The sequence below is a fragment of the Oenanthe melanoleuca genome, chromosome 6 (assembly GCF_029582105.1).
Source record: "Oenanthe melanoleuca isolate GR-GAL-2019-014 chromosome 6, OMel1.0, whole genome shotgun sequence".
Classification (NCBI taxonomy): Eukaryota; Metazoa; Chordata; class Aves; order Passeriformes; family Muscicapidae; genus Oenanthe; species Oenanthe melanoleuca.
Genome location: NC_079340.1, coordinates 17,471,900 through 17,493,404, shown reverse-complemented (window position 1 = coordinate 17,493,404; position 21,505 = coordinate 17,471,900). Strand labels below are relative to the sequence as shown.

General features: G+C 40.8%; 1 protein-coding gene across 8 annotated transcripts in view; it reads right to left on the bottom strand.

Annotated features, from left to right (window-relative positions):
• Window positions 1–20,126, bottom strand: part of MAPK8 (mitogen-activated protein kinase 8) — a 43,399-nt gene extending 23,273 nt beyond the window's left edge. For 2 of the 8 annotated variants that reach the window (XM_056494617.1, XM_056494609.1), the window contains exons 1-3: window positions 20,012–20,106; window positions 8,574–8,702; window positions 418–584 (exon numbers count right to left, since the gene is read on the bottom strand). In XM_056494617.1, coding sequence (XP_056350592.1) covers window positions 418–539 — 122 coding nt within the window. In that variant the 5' untranslated portion in view covers window positions 540–584; window positions 8,574–8,702; window positions 20,012–20,106. Of the gene's footprint in view, window positions 1–417; window positions 585–8,573; window positions 8,703–20,011 lie in introns of all 8 variants that reach the window. The other 6 variants (XM_056494616.1, XM_056494614.1, XM_056494611.1 and 3 more) reach the window with 5 other exon arrangements.
• Between the last annotated feature and the right edge of the window lie 1,379 nt (window positions 20,127–21,505).

Below are 21,505 nucleotides of genomic sequence, written 5' to 3'. Positions count from 1 at the left end.
GCATCAAGGACTACTCACATTATGAAACTAAGTGAAACAAACTCCTAAAACAACATTTCAAGAAGTGTAAACATTTACAGGCAGCAAATATTATACAAAGTATTTCTGGCTTTTGTTTCACTGCAAGCAGTGTGGTTTAGGACTAGCATTAGTTTCTTTAGCTGGTTTCTTTTTCCCCCAGTAATTTACAGGACTCAGCACAACTGGCTGAATTTGCACAGAAGGGCATCAGTTCTAAAGCTGAACTGATCAAAAAGCAACAGCAACCACCCTTGCTGAGGAAAATGGCCACCAATTACCATTGCTGTTTTGCCTGTAAAAGGTAATTCTCCACACTGCTGCTCTGTAACATACATCACCTCAAAAAACTATGTTAAGGAGACCTAAAGGTTTATTTAAACTTTAAAGAAACCTTACCAAACTATCCCTTGTGCTCCTGATCCTATTGGTTTCAAATTCTGATACCGTTTCAGCACGGTGAAAGTTGAGTCTCCAATCTCGACGCTGTAGAAATTGTTGTCTCGCTTGCTCCTGCTCATGACGGCGACTTGGTTAGTTCACTTCATCCAAACTTTGCTTCTGGCCTATGAAGAAATGAAATTTGAAAAAGTAAGATTTTACAACTATATATAACCTGACATAAGGCAAAACTACTTTTAAGACACACGAGGCACTTCCCAAATAAGTCCCAAGTGCACACATAAGTTATTTTTAATGTCTGCAGGAGTAAGATGCCATGTGTTAGACACGTTGTATTTTTAGGAGTGTTCCTAAGGTAAGATTCTAAAAGGTCAAAAATAATAGAAAACCAAAAGTTAAGGGATGGTAGCAAAAATCTGAGATGGAAATGGCAGATGATCAAAAGGCAGGAAGCTCCACATCATCCAGAGAGCTCCATGAGTGCTACCATCCCTTCATGCACACATGTGCAGCAAGAGAGCAGGGCTTGGGCCAGACACCCTCCAGAGGCCCCATTCAACCTGAATTATAGCTTAATTCCATAAATAAAAGAGTGACACAACATGAACTAATCTTCCAGATATTGCAATCATTAAAATACTCTTGGTCACAATCATCAGGAATACCTGACACTGATATGGAAAACACATACTGTCCACTGAAGCCAGAAAAAAACTGGCCTTTTCAGACATCATTTGTGAGGAAAAGAAATAATCACACAGAGAACAAAGTAAGAGAAAAGGATGTGTATTCCACCCAAGTCCCCTTGTATTAAAAAAGAAATGCAACACTTCAATGCAGATGTCCACAGAAGAAGAAATAAATTGCATTGTGGCTTTTACAGCAATATTTCTCATTTCTTTGATGCTAACTGAGCACTTTTAACTTAGTCTTTACACAGGTTTAGAGTGTAGCTATAAGACATGCCTAGCAGTGCAAGTATTTCTCTAGAAGAATTGCCTTTGTTTCTTCAGAGTGACAGCATGCTGTCTTCCATTGTTATTAACTTAAGGAACATTTTCCCATAATGTTCAACAGTCCCAAAGAGATTCTTAGCTTCCATATGCCACATTTGTTAAATTTTAAGCAAGCTTTGAGAATACAGACAGTGCAAATATTGCCTTCACAAAAAATAACAAATACTGCACAAGTAGTATTTAAAAATGCAATACCTTAATTGGCATTTATGTCAAAAGAAATGTCAATTTAAAGTCAACCTTTCCAAAATGCTGTCAAAAAATCCAAACCTCTGTTATAAAGATTACACTAAATACCAAAGCAGGTTTTCTCAGTATTTTGGCAGTTTTGTTAAAGACTTCCTTCCCCAGTTGACAGGGGAGGCATAACTAGGCAATAGTGTTCCTTAACACAAGGAAAGAAAAATCTGTATCCAGACCATACTGGTGGGGTGCAGGTCAGCTTACTGGAGCAGGAGACCAAAAGTCTAATTTCTTAGCAATACATGACACCAACCCCAGCTCTTTCTTCCCTACTCATCTTACCACTACACCTTTGGATTCTGCCACTTTCTCAACACTCTGTCCACAGATGTAATTGCACAGAGTTTTGGAATAAAAATGCCCAACAACATATAATGATAAAACCCCCCGTGAATTAGAAAAGACAACATTTGTTGTGAACAGCATGAAATCAGGCAAACACATTTCTGCAAATCAGAAAACAAAGAACAAAGGTACTAATTGATGTAATCTTACATTTGTTCATTGTCAGCTGAGACAAAACCCAACATCTTGAGTTTATCCACTGAAACTGTTTTAAGATTTAGTGACATTGAACAATGCAGGATCAGCTGGAACAGCTTAGTAGACAGAGCTCTGTTGTTCGGTATCAGCATCGAGATAATGGAAGCTTAATACTTCACTTTGGATAATTCCTCAGAAACAAATGTAGGAAGGACTGCTCTCCTCCTTCCAAGGTTTCCAGGTGAATGAAAACCTTTCCATTAAAAGTCAGCAGTTTGAATAGACAAAGCCAAGTGTTTAGTTGCATTTTTGTTCATTTTGGTAAACTTCATAGAATCAAAGAGTGAAACAAAGCAAGTATAGTTTAAGTAAAGGATCTTGAGAGATACTGTCCTCTGAGAAAATAATTCCTTTATAGTAACAGATTCTATATACACACCATATGTAGTATTATAAGCAAATTTTGGTTCTAATTTCAAATTTGAAACTGACTTGAAGCCTTGTAATTTGCTATACGTTTAAAACTGTGAACTATGCTTTCCAATATATACAAAGAAACTTGTATTTACTAACCATTTTATAATTCATAACTGTATTTCAGTATACAGTAGCATATAAATGAACTCAATGTTTATTTTTACTAATAATATGAGGAAGGAGGGGGAGGTATCCCAAAGAGAGGAAGAAGCATCTCCACTTGCTGTTAAATTACCAATCCTTTTTCAGCAGACCTATCTGGCCTTCATCAAAAATTATCAGTCTGTACTACAAGAGCAAGAGGTAGTCTCCCTCTTCATTTTAAATGCATTCTCTGCTAGCATAAACCAGATTTATTCAGTGCTTCAGAAGACATGGAGACAATTCTCAGGAAAGTCATTTCTTCTTACAGATTTTGTGTGGTGATTGTGTCATGTAAATAAAGCACTCAGATGTAATGCACTCAGATCAGCAAAGAGGTCTTAGAAATTACATATGCCTTACCCCTGCCTCCAACCCTCTGGATTTCCATCTGGCCATTAGTAACAGCTTTCTCAGACTGAGGCAGCCCTAATATCCATTTCCTCTGCACCCCTTGCCTCAATGTCTTATAACTTCTACACAGTTTTGTCCCTCAGCCATGCAGAGTGCCAGCCTCTCATTTTATAACCAAGCTTCCATTTGGTGCTTTGCTCCCACTCAGCTCAGAACCTGTAATCCCCCTTTCTTCATCTCAATGAAGCATCCTCACAAATGCCTGGTCCTGCCCAGCTCACAGAAGAAGGACAAATACTTATTTTTTTCCTATCTGTTAATTTACTGGTGACTAGTCTTATGAAGCCTAGCTTCAAAGATCCACAACACCAAAAATCCAAATATCTTTAAATATTAAGCAAGTCTAAATTCAGAAACTGTCAGGCTTTCAAGATTCTTACACAATGTATGTGTGTCGTGTCCTTCATTAAAATGTGATTAAGCTATATCAGATAAATTCCCCTGTCTGAAATTTGACATTTTGTTCCATTTTCTAGCAATTCTGCAGAAGCACACATATGGAAAGAGAGGGAGGATGGAGACTCCAGATTTCTATTATTAATGAGGAAACGAATAATACATTTGTCCCATTAACTGTCAACTCGTTGGAATAGTGTCAACTGTCAGCATGGAAAGAATCCCACAAAAAACTTCAATTTCTTCTCACACATCAACCATTGTGCCTTTCCCTGAAAATACCATGCCTAAGCAAATGACACTACATGGCAACCTTTTACTGGCAGCCTGCAATCAGTCAAGACAAGGATATTTCAAACTGAATTCTAAGATATTCCTGTGTGCTTACTACTTCTTTGTATTGCTGTAAGTACAATTTACCCAAGGAAGCACAACAAAAATGTAGGAATTGAAAGTAACACTATATCCAGAGTGAAATCCCCTAGGGGATAGGCTGGGTGTAAGTTTTATTCTGAATTCAGTAAGAGCAACTCAGGAGACTTCAGGTGGCAAACAATTTCCACACTTCAGTTCTGTACAGCCTGATACAGTTATAAAAACAATCATGGATGCATTGAACATAGAGCTCCATGAAAATGCAAGTAGAATTTATCTATGGAAGTATCATGGCTAACCTTAAAAAGTATGGACATTCATAAATTGTTTCACTGACACCTTCTCATCCACAAGTGAATAATAGTAAGAACAACTTTGGTTTTTTTCATCCAACTTTAAAATAAGCATATTTCAAACCGTAAAGAAACCATGTATAGCATTGTTCATACCCAAATATGCACACATTTGCCATTTGCTTCTGCTTGAAGAAAGGCATGTACCTTAAGCATGTCTCAACAAGACTGTTCTTCATAAACTTGCTGAGTTCAAGATATCTGGAAGACAGCATAATGCTGTGCTTCAACACTAAATTTTGTCTCTATATAGAAAACATCACTTATTAATCAAGACACAGGACAATGTATGGACAGTATATGTTAAATTTTTTTCCCAGTATAGCATAAATAGATTGGAGAAACAGATGTGTTTGTGATAGAAAGGTACCATGGGAAAGGGAGGAGCTAATTCTTTGTTCGTACAGCTTTCAATTTAAAAGCCCTACTGCAGGTATGTTAAAAACCTTAGAAATGGCCAGATCAAAACAAAAACAAAAAAACAAACAAACAAACAAAAAAAAATCCAACAAAAAAAAAATAGCTCAAAACTTGCAGTGGAAAATATATTTGGCAAATTTGTCCTTGCAGAGTGCATAAATAGATTTCTTTAGAAGGCAGAGAGAGATGGTTTGTTACTCATTCCAGATTGTTTCATGTAATGCTTTTTACACATATGACAGCACTGGTCAGTGCTCTACAGGGGCCTTTAACCCAGAAGAGCACACTCCAGAGTGCAATGAGCAGAACTGTTTGGAGCAGAGCTGGCACCGTGTGGCTCCATCGAGGTTCAGAGCTGCGCAGAGCTCATGGCACAGATGGTAACCAGGCCTGTCCTCACTGTGTCATTCTGGCTGCACTTGGGAAGCTCAAATTTTACCTTCAAAAATCATCTGCACTAGGAGCCCAAGAAGTGTAGCTGAAACAGCAGGTAATTAAAAACTTGCTCAGCTCATGGCCCCTGATTAAGCATAACAAGTTTATGTATCCACAATTAGAAAGTAATTGGAAAACCATGTGCTTCCCCAAGACATATGGGTATTTGCCTTCTGCACAGCTCCACTATGAAACTGTATTTTCTTGACTATGACACCTGATAGCCTTCACATCAAATGCAGACCAAGACAGTGCTTTTGAAATCAGAGATCACTTTGAAAACAACATAGTTATGCACAAGGTTACTTTGCCTAGGCAGTGACCTGAATGCATGCATTCCAGGCACACAGAGCAACAGAAATGGAACAGGTCTTGTGAAAGAAAGCCTCTCTCACTTTAAACAAGAGCACAGAATTTTTTACAACCTCTTCTGCACTTTTCATCACTAACAATATTGACAATGAACAGGAAAGCCTCAGAGGTTGCATTACAAACCAACAACAAACATACATTTGAGAGACATCTCTTCTTTTCAGACAAAGAAATGGAGCCCCAGTGATAATTTTGCTACTCGGGACATGGAAATAGAATAGCCACAATACTGCAAACTCAAAGGGTGGAGAAATACTTGCTCTGTACAGCTCAGTCTTTAAGACTGCTCTTAAGTGCTGGTTTATACCTTCATTAGACAACACAACATGAAAATTCAGGATTCATCCTCTGCTATAATGCAGAATCCCTTACTCTATGTAAGAAATTATGCATATTCAGCTTATTTCTACTGCAGGAAGAGATACAGCTGAGAAGGTACTTTCATACCCCAGTACCATGGAATATAATAAAACATAAGAAATGAGAGAAACCAAAGATAGGAACAATCATCATTAAATACAAGTTTTGCATTAAATCACACTTGGTTTTCATGTTCATGATTTCTAAAGCAATCCTATCCTAAACAAGAATCAAGCAGACATAGCCTTAGAAGAAACTTTGGATGCTAAGCCAGCAAACAGTCTTTGGGGCAAGGCATGTCTGAGGTACAACACAAACACCAACTAACAGCAATGCATCTACGTGTGCTGGAAAAACTGTTCTACAGTGAAAGATTACTACAGGAGCTGCTCAGTAGGACTGACAAAAGATGAAGATCATGACAGTCAAAGAGATGCAGAAATGGAAGGAGGCAATTTTAAAATAAAACAATTACATGTATTAACACATTAAATAGTAATATGATCAACATAATATAACAACATAAGCTACCTAGCAATGATGATTCAGTAACTCCATTTAGAAGGCATCTAACACTATGAAAATGAATGTTCTGAAAGAATCTGTGGTTGACTAGAAACATCCAACAGTCCTTCAAGTACATGCTAGTTCACTACTGAATGCAAAACTAATGGACAGTGTATATAAAGCTCTTGCATTAATGAATTTTATTTAATTTCTTTGTGAAAATACAGTTCACACACAGCTGATTGGTATGCATCATGTGTTTTTGAATGCTTGCCTAATTTTCAGCTGTCATGTTTAAAGGTTTCTGGACACCTGCTAAATGGATAGTGCAAACACAGCCTAGCTTTCACATATGCTTACTTCAAAGGCTCAAATTTAGAAAACAAAAGAATTGTCTCTAAAGGTAACTTCACAGCTTATTCAGTTAGTCTCAGATGTAATTATGGTTTTAATGTTTTGTTTGTCCATGCTGCCCTCGAAACTGAATGTTGTATTTTGCAATACTTCCAGCTCTGTTAAATATTAATGCAGATAGAGCATTTGGAAAATTTGGAAAAGGGAGCTAACATTAGCTGGGTGAAAACTGCAGAAATATGTTACTAAACCATTACAAATGCCAAAGACTTCTACAAACATGAAGCTAAGTCTAAAATGGAATATTCTCACTGATGTCTCTGGGATTTGCATGGCTTTCAAATTATGCTTTCACAGATGGTTTTAAGCTGAACAACCTCCAGAGGGTTGCCTGAACCACTCCTAATGTTGAGGTGTGTCTAATGAGGCCTCCAGCTGATGTGCACTGGCCATGGCAGTGCCTCTCCCCCAGCCACTGCACACCTGCACCACACAGAACTGCCTGCCCACACCACCCAGGACAAGTGGCACAGCACAAATTGAAAGTCTACTCTGATCTCAGGAGCTACTTTCTACTTGCAACTATTAAACAAAACCACAAAAATACTGGAGTAATTCTTGTATAGCTCAGGTCTGAAGCACAGCACAGGTGCATTTCTTAAAATAACTACATTTTAACATATCTTTTCTTCACCAAGAAGTCAAACTTCACTAGTTACAGATGCAGTAAATCAAAGGTGAACACTAGATCTCAATGCTCACCAAGAAAAGAAGTACTGAGGCTGGGGAAAGCTGCATAAACACAACAAGGGCACATTAAGATTTCTATGTTATGACTTGCCAACTGCTTTTAAGTTCAAACAGAAAAGGGTAGTGTCACTCCAGTTTGCTCAAAGACAAGAAACTTAAGGCACATTTAATGTTTTTTTTAACTTTGGGACTGTTACATTTTTATAGTCACTTTTATATGGAGAATTCAAAGCCAATTACTTGATTACCCAGAATCTGTTGAGTATTTAACAATAAACAGATGGCTTTCTCCACTAAAGCTGGTGATTTCAGAAAAGATGAAAGGTTTGGTATAGAAAAATAAATTTGGCTGTAAAGCAAAATATTCCTGAGTACACAACAGCAAATGAAACAAGAAAATATAATATGGGCTGTTTAAACCAAGGCATTACTTATTGGTTTGGCAAATATTATTGCCAGATTGATAAATCTCTTGCAGAGATTTAGAGCCCTCTGTGTTAATCTAACTCTGTCCTCAGTACAACTTAACAGGGAACAACTACACAGAGTCCTAAATAATAAACAATGGACAAAATCCATTAATACGAATGCAACCTTTGCCAGAATTTAATGTTGCAGCTTACAGTGACTAACAGCATGCTCCAGCTGGATCACACCATGACTGTTTCTTGTCATCTCAGACACCAGACATAGTTTTCTTCATATGCATCTGCCATCTCACCTTATTAGACACTTGCTGTAATTTGAGGAGTCTACTAGAAGGGGAGGACATATAGGGAAATAAACCACCATTCCAGCAGTCATTTCTTGGCTAGTAGTCACCTTATTACAGTTTCCATAAAAGACCATTTATTTAAAGGCAACTACAATGGGCTGAACTTAATTATGCATCTCAAAAGTCACCTGGAGGCCCTTTAACAACAAGGAGGTCCCTACCACTGAAACAGCACAGGTTAACAGTGTCTGCCAATGTGATTTCAATCTTCACAACTGATGCCTTTCCCCAAAACACCAGTTCTGTTTGGAATGGAACACACAAGTAATCCTATTACCTTACCTAGAGGGAGCTTTCTTGACATGCTCAGCTCCAGATATAAGAATATAAAAAGCATAAAGGGCCTCAAGAGCCACAAGGTCTTACGAGTTTTCAGCCTGATTAGTAGTGACTGAAGAGTTTTTCCAGAACCTGAATCAAAACAGAAATAAATATTTAAAATTTACCAAGGAGAACATGAAGACAAAAATAACAACAAAGCAGAGCCTGAATTAGTAGAGGAACATCTGGGTGGTTTTTAACCCCTTCTGTAAAACACACAATGAAGATGATGCAGGAGATTAGAATCCAAGTGCCCTGAGGATGAACTGAGGATATTCTAGGGAAACACCAGAGCTACTCAATTTATCAAAAAAATTCTTCAACAGATGCCATGCTCAGCCCTCTATTTTTTCCTCTTACAAAAATAGGTGAACTTTTACCTTTTATATTTTTGTAGTAGAATTTAAGGGGCAGGAAAGGAGAAAACTGCTTCATAGAAAACACAATCAGGAACTTTTCCCTTTTTATCTAAATTACATTTAGCAAGCTTCCTGCATTTTGAATCTTCCCCACCTTAATATTCATGTACTTTATAAACTACAATGGAATGGGGCAAAATGAGTCCATAAAATTTTGTATCTGCTGAAAGCCATCTTCCAGATGAGAGAGAGTCCCTTTTTTATCCATGCAAAAAATGCATGGTTTTTCATCTTAATTAAACTGACCTGCTGCTTCTTTCAGTCACTTCAGTTAGCCCACGAAGGGGCTGTGCCAGTAGAGCACAGGTAAACAGCCTGATCTCCAACCACCACTAACACAGGGAGCTTCCTTGTTTGCTTTGAAGGGAGGGACAGGAGAGGGGAATTATTACTGGCAGCCAGGCAAGAATCTCTCCAGGAAAGAGGAACATACTTATTTCCCAAGCAGAGCTCCCAGCAGCAGCTGCTGACAAATGCAGCCCCTTGAGTTTTCCCTTTTCATGCTGTTATTCAGCCTCTCTTGAAAAGGCCAATTTCACTGACACTGAGGACAGACATGTTCTGTGGTGTCACTGAAGCAGGGATGCTCCATGGATTATATTTGCAGAGTTAGTCACACAGACAGGAACTTGAAGCTGGCATGTTCTCCAGTGCTTCCCCTGCCAGACTTACCTGATCAATACTATAGCATCTAATCAAAAGTAAATGTTTCCACTAAAGACTCCACTATTTTGGGAACCTCATCCCAAATGGTTTCAAAACTCACAATAAAAGGTTAATAACAAAATCAGGAATGAGCTCAAACAGCTGATTTTCAACATTATGTTTTTTGCACCATTGCTGGAACTCCCTGCATCAAATTACATTCAAGCACTAGTCAGCCTGAAATAGCAACTCATAGGTGCAGTCACCAGTGCCAAAATAATAACAGCTGAACCTGAAATCAGGGAAACCTGAAGTTAGAGACAGGGATTTTTGTATTAGGCAACTGGAACATGAGATTTCCACTTCCTTGTCTCAAGTACCATTGAACAGTCTGGTACAGTGTCAGAAGTTACTAATGATTCAGATCTAAGGAAAGACCTGGGACTGGCAACAATAAAATTAAGACTGAAACTAGTAGAATACTGATGCTGTCTATAAACAGGATCACATGCAAACATGCAGAAAACCACAAGAAACAACTCCTGTTGTTAAACACTGCTCCAGGTGAGCCATTTCCTAGCACTGCTGGGGCAGCTGGAACAGACAGAACCACCAAAGCTCCACCAGGGATTTCACACACTGCTCCCTGTGGAGCACAGGCAGAGTCAGCACTTCCACATCACATCTCCCTCAGAAGCCCAAAGCAAGCATTTATGTAAACCAAGTACAACACACCAGTATTTTCTCATCCTGCCTGCTGAACAAGGGTCAGCAGCATCAATTTCCACTGCTGAACCTGCATTCACAGCTTCTGAGCAACCTCTATATACAAAACAATATTACCACACATTTCTAAAGCAAATTCTCATACTGTGAAACACCTCTTGCAAAACACCCTAATTAAAACAACCATTTATGGTACCACTAAAACATTAGTTTTGTTTAATATCAAATTCAATTCATCTGAGAAGTGAATTCTTCAGTCACATAAAGCATATCATGCACCTTGCACAAGCAGGATAATGAAGAACCAAGTAACAAATGCACCCACAGTAAATTATTTACAATTAAGTTTTGCAGTGATTCTCTTTTCAAAATAGACATTTTTTGCTTTTTATCAGTAAACTTCCTATTGAAAGGATTTCACTTAATCCACTTTCTTCCTTTTGCACCTACATTTCTCTCCACTCTACGACACTGTCCCATAATGCCATTAGTCATAAATTACAGCCCTTCTACTACAAAACATACTATAAAAATGCATGGAATAGTCATCCATGAAGAGTAGAGGCACTGCTTGTTAATGGCACAGGACAGTTAAAGAGACTGCCATAAAGCACAGTTAAAAAGCCACACAGTCTGTATGTTTCTGTTTATCTTATACACATATATTACCTAAACCAGTCAGATAACAAATTCATTTCTGGCACTTTGAGCTACTCAGTTTTATCTCTTTTTACTACTGTGACTAAAGCAGCTGGTCATAGAATAAATTATCCAGAGTTTTGGTTTAGGGCTTGCCTGCCAATTAGGTAAAATACACATTACAGCCACCAGCAGCTTTAACTTGATCACATGGGAGGTTAAACAAAATTAAGATTCAAAAAACAAAAGAATGAGAAGATAAGTCAAAATACAGAGACTTAGAGTAGCTGAAGGCAAGGAAAGAAAGATCCATAAGTGAATGCATGATATCAGCTCCATGAAAGATGAAAATTAGTGCTTGCTTATCTACCATTCCTTCAGCCACCTCCATCTCCTCTGAACAAGCAGGAGAGTCTGCCAGGTTGTGACAGAAAAATGAAACCTCACATTTCTTCACCACGTGCTATCCAGATTTCCAAGCTTCTGAAATACAGTATCTCAAAAGGTACATAATCTAAACAAGAAGCTCTCTCTAGAGAAAGACACCAACATAAACACTTAAATCCTGAAAGCTGCACTAAGAATTACAAAGCTTAAGATTCACCCAAACTTTATCTGAGACTTTCAAGTTGATTTTGGTGATAGTCACAGCCCTGGTAATCCAAATCTGCAGCAAGTAAGACAGCAACACATACAACTTCCTAGCATTTCTCACAATCAACTCCTACAACTCCTACAACACAGCTGCTCTGGAATACCATGGCACTCTCCCTGGAAAACCCTCACCTGCAGTCAATAGCACTTCACTAATTCTTACCAAGTTACAGATCACTTCTAATCTAGTTTACTTCAGTGCCACTCTGCTGCAATATGGTATTCTGCATTACATGTTTTACAGGGGGCTGTATTTTGTGATAAGGCTACATGTGACACAAAGTTTAACAAAGGAGGTTGTACAGTATTAATTATTGCTATTAAAATTATGTATTTTTAATGGAATGCACTGCAGAGTTCCTCTATTCTTAAATATTCTTGTTTTATTAAGTCATTAGACATCAGCAGAGATTCTTTTAGAAAAGTATCTTCCATTCCCTTTGAAACAGGCTTTGGATTCAAATGCCAGGAGGCTGTAAATGAGGCAGACAGGCTGCAGCATGCAATACTAAACAGCCTGTAAATTGGCATTTCTAATGATGAAGATTCTCATCCTACCTTTCCTCTTGAATTTTTTTAATGGACTCCTGAACTGTGATTTTAATTAACCATGAAGAAATTTATTAGGTAGCATTTTTCTAGGACAAGCATTATCAGAATGAATAGTGCTATAACTACAGAAAAAATATCACTCTGCAAACTCTGCTGTACTACATTTGATAGGAGAGCATCTCTACAGCTACTTCAGTGTAATGTCATATGAAGCTCACTACAGATTGGTTCCATGATGAATTCTATTATCACAATACATGAAGCAACCCACAGTGTCTTCCAGGTCAGTTCTGTCACAGAAATCATAAACTACAATAGCTTCAACAAAAGAAAACTCGTGTTACCCTACATTTTGGCAAAGAAGCTGTTATGACAACAGATTAAAAGACTATTCTTAGCAAAACTCTCCTTTTCAGAAATAATAGGATAAGACAAGGATCTTCCAATTCCTTAATCCATTTTCAAATAGAAGATTATAGAAAAGGATGGTAAATGGGGAGAAAAATCAAGGTGCACAGTTTTAAAAAAGCTTAAAATGTTCAGGTTTATTGCAGGGTAGTATTTGTCAATTATTTTTTTTTTAATAACACTTAAAATCTGAAACCAGTGAAAAGTCAGTAAAGCAACAGTGCAACAAGCTGTTCTATTTTAAGCATCCAATTTAACTGTCAGAAGTTAAAGCAGGCAATCTGAGTGCCTGCTGCTGGACCCAGAATACACATTTAATCATAATCATGCCTGAACCATGACTGAAACTACTGCATTCTAGGGAATGCCATTCCACCTTGCTTTATGTAGCTCCCTTTTGGCAGAATCATGTGTCATGGCCCATTCATCTTCCTCAGGTACCTGAAAAAGCTTAACCACCTATAACTTGAAATAAACAAGAATAAATTACTAATGGGGCACAACACTGTTTCAGCTGACTACCCAAGGGCCTGCTAATTCCCACCATTCCACAAAGGCTTCCTGCATATGGCAACTCTCTGCACATCCAATGACCACTGGAAAAGCAAAAAAAGAGGCAAACCATCAGCAAAATAAGCCAGTGAATATAACTCAGAGTCCTGCAATGAGATTGCACAAATTTAGAAGGAAAATCCCACTCCAGGATTACTCTCATGGTAGGAGGAAATGCTTGTTCTTTAACCTCTCTTGCAGGGGGAAAAAAAGCATAAAAAAGGTAAATATTTCAGGAAAAAAAAAATTAAATGGTTCTTTAATTGTTTTAAAGGACAACTGCAAACAAAAGATACCAAGTGACCTAAAATAGTAATTAAATATCAGCGATCAAGAGGACAATAGCTATAGAACATTAGAGGAAGGAAGGATTTGGGTAACAGCTGGGAAAAAAGTTTACAGAATGTTTTAAAACTACATTAATTTTAACTTTTAATCCCAGCTACGAAAAACTTAGAATCCAATTATGAGTGTGCTACTTTTGTTAATTCAAGCATTTATCTGTGAAATACAAGCAGATTAATGTGCTATGAAATCCTGTCTAAGTATCTGGCATAAAATACCTCTGTAATAAGAGCTTTAGAATGGAACAAAAACTCCAACACATGACAACTTCAGCACTAAGAATTCCTTCAGAGATACCTCTTGAAACACAATACAGTACTTTGCACAATAATTTCTTGGGAGTGGAGAGGGAAGGAAAGCAGCACATTCCAAAATAAAGCAGCTACTATCTGGGCAATTTGTAGGGAACTACACCAACAACTACTAATAGCAATAGTCTGTTCTGTTGTCCCATTTCTCTTACACTTCATGCTCTGCCCCAGTGTATGGGTTTGCATGGCCAGGTCTTGGTAGCAGGGGGACTACCAGGGTGGCTCCTGTGAGAAGCTGCCAGAAGCTTCCTCCATGCCCAGCAGAGGCAACATCAGCTGGTGCCAAGACAGACCTGCTGCTGGCCAAGGCTGGCCAGTCAGGAATGATGGAACACCTCTGTGTAACAGCTTCTACTGGGCCTGGCTGAGCCAGAGCTCGTTTCCCCACACCAGCCCTCAGTGCTGTGCTTTGTACTGGGAGCTACAAAGGGGTTGGTAACTCACCAGAGTTTTGGCTGTTGCTGAGCAGAGCTGGCAGTGCCAGTGCTGGCTCTCCAATATTCCCCCAGCAAGGGGCTAGGAGTGGGCAAGGTCCTGGGAGGGCACACAATTAGGCCAGCTGACCCAAATTAAAAAGAAATATTCCTTACCATATGACAGAAGTTCTCAAAAATAAATAGAGTTTGAGAATTTCCACTCTTTAAATAAGAATATTAGCCTTCTGAGGCACTGCTGTGCACTGTACACTAGCACTGGTGGATATGGCTACAAAGAGCTGTGATGAGAAATTTTCTGAAGAAAACTAAGAAAGAATTTCAAATAAATTCAATAGGGTGAGGATAAAGTAGCCCTCAGCACATCAAGGTTTTCTGATTTTCCGACGATGCCATGCTAGCATTAACAAAACCTTTTTATGTCCAATATAATCTTATTATAAACTGAACCGTCTTTTTTCTTCCACCATCTTGACACTTAAGTAGCACAAGAGCCTTGTAATGCTTTTTAAAAAAACAGTAAAAGAAATCCTGTCCATTGTTCAACAAGGTTGAGTTTTGCACTGCTGCAACTGTGCAAATGAAAGTCACCCACTGCTGGAAGGCTCCACAGCTCATTAAATGAGCCACAGCCATGCACAAGGACCTTCCTGTTACTGTGTGTCTCCCGAGTATTCACTTCTTGGCATGAAATGAAACAAGTGAACCTAGTCCACAACTCGCTAATAAACATTTTCAGGTTATCATGTTACGACTCTTTCTTCTATGAAGGTGACCACCATGTTTGTCACCATACAAAACAAACTAAACAACCCAGAATTTACCAAGATTTATGCAGGTTGGCATGTCAGCCATGGCATTCACTTTTACTGTTTCCATAGTAAAACTTAACATTAGGATTACATCTTCAAAACTGTGTATTTTTAGATGGTATTGCGAGTAAGCATTGTGAATTCTGCTTATTCCAACATCATCTTAGGTGTTAAAGCTACTAAAAATACATCTAGGATTCTCAAGGATGTGCCATCCCTAACACCAGATTTCCTACACAATTCTCTCAAGAGTCACACATGAGCAGCTGTATTCATAAATTAAAATACTACAGGTTCATACCAGGACAGCTGCTTTCTTAAGATACAGAACACTTACTCTGGGTTGTAACTGTCTGTACTGCTCACCTCACTTTCACTAAGACCTCTGGTTGGTTTTGCTAAATAGAGAAATATGTAAGAACGTACAGAAACAAATGAGATATAGGACATCTTCTCAAGGCAGCACAAGCATTAGAGAGAGGTTTATGGATCTACCGTGGCCCTTTTCATCCTTCCAGCTGCCACTAGTCCTGCCACCCCTCTACAGTCATGGACTGCTATTGTGACAGCTGGAATTCAGAGTGCTTTGGTCCATGGAGCTGCTTGCTGGGATGACCACACTCCAGCTAAGCATAAGGAACCATCACCCAGCTGACAGATCAAAGCCCTGCAGCAGCAGCTGCCAACTTGTTCCTCCAATACAGAAAGCAAGACCTGGACTAACTTCAGCTGCTACCAGGCTGTTGACTGCCAGCTGCTTCTTTGGAGATGGGTTTCTAAGCTCATCACAGTGATCACAGGCATTTTTTTTTTTTTGGCCTTTACACTAGCCTGGAAGCACTTCTGGCCTAGTCAGCTGGAAAGTTCAATGCAGGGTAGAAAAATCTGTATTGCCACCAGCAGACTTGAACTAAGATGCTTATCACATCATCTTTTCCTTTCACAACTTCTAACACAGTTCTGAGTAACCTGGTTTACCTAAATCACCGTGCCTTTGTTTTGCCAGCTTCCTCAAGCTACTTGGAAACAGAAGTTTTAAAATCTATACACAGGAGAATTATAATATGGCTTGGAAGCTATCTCTGTAGATCATCTACAAAACAAGTGGAACGTCAAATCTGTATTCTGCTCAGGCTGCTCTGGACCTTGTTGAGTCTAAAGTCTCTATGGATGAAAATTCCTTGGCCCTTCTGGGCTCTTGATCCATAAGGGGTGACTGCTACACCAAGACATTCATTCCCTCATGACCTACTGAAATTTCCACTTTTGTTGACTCAGAGGAGCAAGTAGCTCCATCACCTCTATAACCCCTTGCTTAAAGCTGGTTAAATGCAACAATTATGTTCTCCCTCAGCCTGCTCTTCCTGGGGCTGCAGAGCCAGTCCCTTGTGCACCCTCAGGTATTCGAGCCCTGCCCACCTGCAGAACCCAGAGCTGGATTCCTGCTTGTGTCTCACACAGTGCAGCAGTGTGTGATCCCAGCAGCTCTGCAGGGCACTTTCACAGCTGGAACAGCTCCCTCCAGTACCTGCTGGTCAGGCCCTGCCCAACAGTGCTCAGCAGAGCCCCAGCTCCTCTTCTGCCAGCAACCAACAGCTGAAGAGAGTCAGTTTCATTTCATAAACCTGGGCATTTCCATGACTTCTGAGATTCTAGTGAGGAAACAAGTTACCCACTGCTCATCCTTTTTATTTCACAAAATCAAAACACCAGACTTGAGACATTCCAGCTTTTGTTCAGCAGACGAGGGGAAAGTTAAATGTTTGAATGGATACAGACTACAATGAATGGGACACTTTAACCATAGTTGATAGAAGAATAAATTCTGTGGTAAGAAATTTTCCTGCACAGTTTTAATATATATATATATATAATATTATATATGATATAGTATCAAAAAATACTTGGTATAGCATCAATAAAGTATAGGAAGGTTGTCAGAGTTGTGTGCTTGTGTTTTTTTTTTTTTCTTTAATACTCAAAAATCAGTAATTAAAGCAAACAGGCTGTCCAGTAGGCACTGTGGAATCAATGTTTGCCCTTCTGGTTTAAGTGTACACACAAATGAGCTCATATACAGCATTTGCTTTGTTTGCAACACAACTGACCATTGAGCTGAAGTACATTTTTCTGTCAGTCCTCATTTTACCATTAGTCTGCAATATTCAGCTAAGAATGATTAATAAGCATCCCATCTGTTCACATACCAAGCAGCATTTATCCAACAATAAAAATGACAGTATGGGCAACAACAATTTTAGTATCAAGCTTACAGGCAAACAGTTTGAACAGAAAAAGAATCAAGAATTAGTCCTTAATACTTTAAAAGAAAATATCATTTAAAGTTAAGGAGAAATGTGTCGCTGTTAATTATAAGCTTGGTATATCAAGATCCTTATCTCTTCCCACACAAGAATACCTTAAAAAAGTATTTCAGAAGCCATGGCAAAACTCTGGTGAATTTCACAGCAGATAAGCAACATAAGTAGCCTCAACTGGATTTTTAAAGAGCTTTTAAAAGCCAAGAGATCTTTCCTTAACATAAATGGAAACCTGCTTCTGCAGGTTTTGAATTAAAGACTAAGGGGGTTTTTTTTAAAGGAAGCATTTACAGCAATAAACATTTAGCCTTTATTTATTTAAAAAAAAAAAAAAAAAAAAACCAGGTTCAAAACAAGATTGGTGTAATTTCCTAAATGAAACACTATATATATTGAAAATAACAAATACAGTAAAACTCTATACATACAGAGCACTTCTTTTGCCAAAGGGAGGTATTGGGAGGGTGGGAAATGAAGGTTAAGAAACAGCACACCATACTTTGCAGTAGACCATTAAGAAGGACATTTGCATTTGTATAAAATGCTGGATTAATCTTCAGAAATGAGGAGCCAAATATGTAATTTCCATTAAACGATAAGCATACAAATAATTTAAGCAGGTGAGAAAGGATGAAAAAGAAATCAAAACATGTATACAGTAAATAGCCATTTCAGGTAAATAACTGGCAGAAAATAAATTCAGTTGTTACCATCTTGAAACATTTATTCCTTAATGTTTGCATAACAATTCTACCTAAAGCATCTGCAAAGAAGGTTACAGCTGCACACCTAATAAGCCATCAAGAACCTTGATTCTTAAAGAGCAGGGTTAAAAGTAAAAATACAAAAACCACACACAAAAGGAAACTCTATTTCTGCCTAGCACACACAGACCAAAAACTACAGGACCTGGAACCCTCCTAGATCACCTTCTTAATATTTCTGATTTAGAAGTCTCCATGATGTGACCCACAAGATTACTCTGAATGCTTATGCAAGCTAGTGGTCCAAAAACCTTGGGAACTTTTGCAGTGGAAGACATCAAAATTCCTTGTTCCAGTGTATATCCTCTGCAACTCTGAAATAGTTTTGGTTTAGCAGATACTTCTCTCTTTTCTCCTATCACACTTTTGCCCGGCTGGCCTTGAAAACCATCAACATCTGCAGGCAGCCTGCAATGTGTCTGGTCCCTGCCCTGCCATCCCATGTTATGCATGCTACTGTCAAACTGGCCTGTGTTACAAATCTTCAAATCAAGTAGGGGGAAAAAGGGAAGATGGCTGTGCCCAGAGACTGCGATCAAAGCAGGCGACTATTTGAAATTCAACATTTTTATTGGTTACTATTTAAAGAATCAATAACTTCATTATATATGAGAAACACTCAAGTAAGCCAGTGAAATCACTTTGACAGCACCCTTAAATAAGTTTGGCCCAGATTCATTTCATGTTAGAGTTTAAACCATTTCCAAGTTGTCTAACACACAGATACATTCGCAGACATGTACTGAAGCTCATCAGTTACTATTCTGCCCCGGAATTGCATTTGTTGGCATCTCCAGAACTGGGACCAGGTCTCACATCACCTGCAACACCATCACTGGTAAAGTCTCCACACCTGTAAGTAAAACCCAGCTGCAAGGAGTAAGCTTGCACAATTCTACATGCACATGTCCTAGGGCAAGTAATACTTTCCATCCCCGAACAAGCATAACACCCTTTGTGTTTGTATTATCAGATAGGCCAGAGCGTGGAGGATTTGACAATTGCCTGAAAGCCTTCAGCAAGCATGTTCTGTACAACAGTGAGATTCAAAACCACACCACACGTGCAAAACCATCATTGTAGCTGGGGAGTGGAACAAATAATCAAGGAATTTGGTTTTGTAGCTTATTAAAGGAGCTCAGGTCAAACTTCACTGACAGAGCTGCTCCAGGCAGAAAGGCATAAAGAAATAGTCTTTGGAAGGAAAACTGGATGTAACAACACAGAAATCAAAAGCTAAAGAAATTCTGCAGAGACAGTTCATTCCGTTTGAAAGAAATTTAAGAATTAAAAGGCAAAAGAATGGAAGACACGGCCGGTCACCCCCAGCCCTTGCATCTAGAGCAGTTCCATTATCCCAGAGCAGTACTTCTGCTTTAAGAGGCATTTTTAAGAGCAAGGTCACGCAGCTGCCCAGGGAGGGGTGATCCCCCCACCCCGCCCCAGAGGGCTGGTTGCCCGCGGCCGGAGCGAACAGCCCGGCCTGCCCGGTGCCCCCGCGGCCGGGGGAGGAGGAGCCGCCCGAGCCCGCTGCCCCTCCTGCCACACCAACAAAGAGTCCCCGCCATTACCCGGCGCACGCTCCCGACCCCAGCCCCGGCAGCACGGCAGCTCCGGGCCGGAGCGCCGCGCACCGCCGCCCGCCCCCGGGCAAGGGCACAGCGGCCGCGGCCGCCTCCCCGCCCGTCAAACGTAAACAAAACCGCCCGGCCCGGCCCGGCTCGGCCCCGCCGCTCCGCCCGGCTCCCGCCCGGCACCGCGCCCCGCTGCCCTCCGCCCTCCGCCGCTCCCCGGGCTGCGGGCCCGGCCCCGCTCACCGACCACCGCCTCCGGCCTCGGCCGCTGAGTAATGAGCCGGGCCCGGGCCGCGCACACGCACCGCGCTCCGCCCGCCGCGGCTGCGGCTGCGGCTGCACCGCCCCTGCGCTCGCCCCGCCCGCCGCCTCGGCGCTGCCCCGCTCCGGGCCCGGGCCCGCCTCCGGCCCGCCCGCCTCCTGCTGCCCCGCTGGCCTGTTCCCCGCTGCCCGCTGCCCCGGCCCGCCCGCCTCCTGCTGCCCCGCTGGCCTGTTCCCCGCTGCCCGCTGCCCCGGCCCGCCCGCCTCCTGCTGCCCCGCTGGCCTGTTCCCCGCTGCCCGCTGCCCCGGCCCGCCCGCCGCCTGCTGCCCCGCTGGCCTGTTCCCCGCTGCCCGCTGCCCGCTGCCCCGGCCCGCCCGCCTCCTGCTGCCCCGCTGGCCTGTTCCCCGCTGCCCCGGCTCCCCCCGTGCCCCCGCGGGGGCTCTGGCGCCCCGGCTGCCCCGGCCCGCGCATCCCTGCTGGGAACCAGCATCGCTCCGCCGCCTCCGCGCTTTCCCCTGGAGCAGCTCCTTTCCTGGATTCCGCCCGGCAGCCAGACCTCTCTTCCTGCTGGGGCTTCCATGAAATACTTGCCCGTTTCCAGGCCTTCGCCCGGCGCTCGGTGCCGGTGCGCTGGCAGCTCCCCCGCAGGCTGGCATCGCTGCTGCTCGCAGACACGTTCCACGGCCCGGCAGCTCCAGGCTCCCCGCGGCATGCCTGGCATGGCACTGCTTCATCTCCTTACTGGGCATCTGGAGGGATGCAACGTTTTCTTGTTCTGTCTCTGTTTTGGTGCAGTTTTTCCTCTACATCTTTAGTAGCTCTTTGAGTTTTTCATTACCATTGCCTTTGGTTCCTGACATGAGTACTCCTTAGACTTCAAATATTTTCCTTGGTATATTATTGTAGGTTTTTTTTTTTTTTTTTTTTTTTTTTATTTTCTTCATTAAGGTCTCTGCTTAGAGACAAAAGGAGGCCACTCAGCAAGCTGCAGCTAGCCTTTGTATATTTTTATTGCAAAAATGGCCCTATGAGCAGTATTTAAAAATACATAAAATCTGACAGGCACAGGGTACTGTGAAAATGGATATTTCATATTTAATTCAATGTCAAACATGTGGTCTGTGTCACATTTTTGAAGATCCCAATCTATAAAGATTTTTGTTGGAACAGCCTTTATCCCTCTTTAATAAGCATAGACTTTTACATGCTAAAGGCAGTGCTTTAGAATATTACTATTTTTCCCACTATCTTGGTGTTAAGTCTCACCTCCATAATTCTGTCCATATACTACTCATATGCCCATTTTGGTGAGACCACTACATGCTGCCCTTAAAATTCTCACTTAATTTAAGCAATTTCTTTCCATATGTTAAAGTGGTTCTTTTACAGATTTCCACAGATGATGCCTCCTTTATATCTACCCAAAAAAAAAAAAAAAAAAAAAAAAACACCAAAAAAACAAACAAACAAACAAA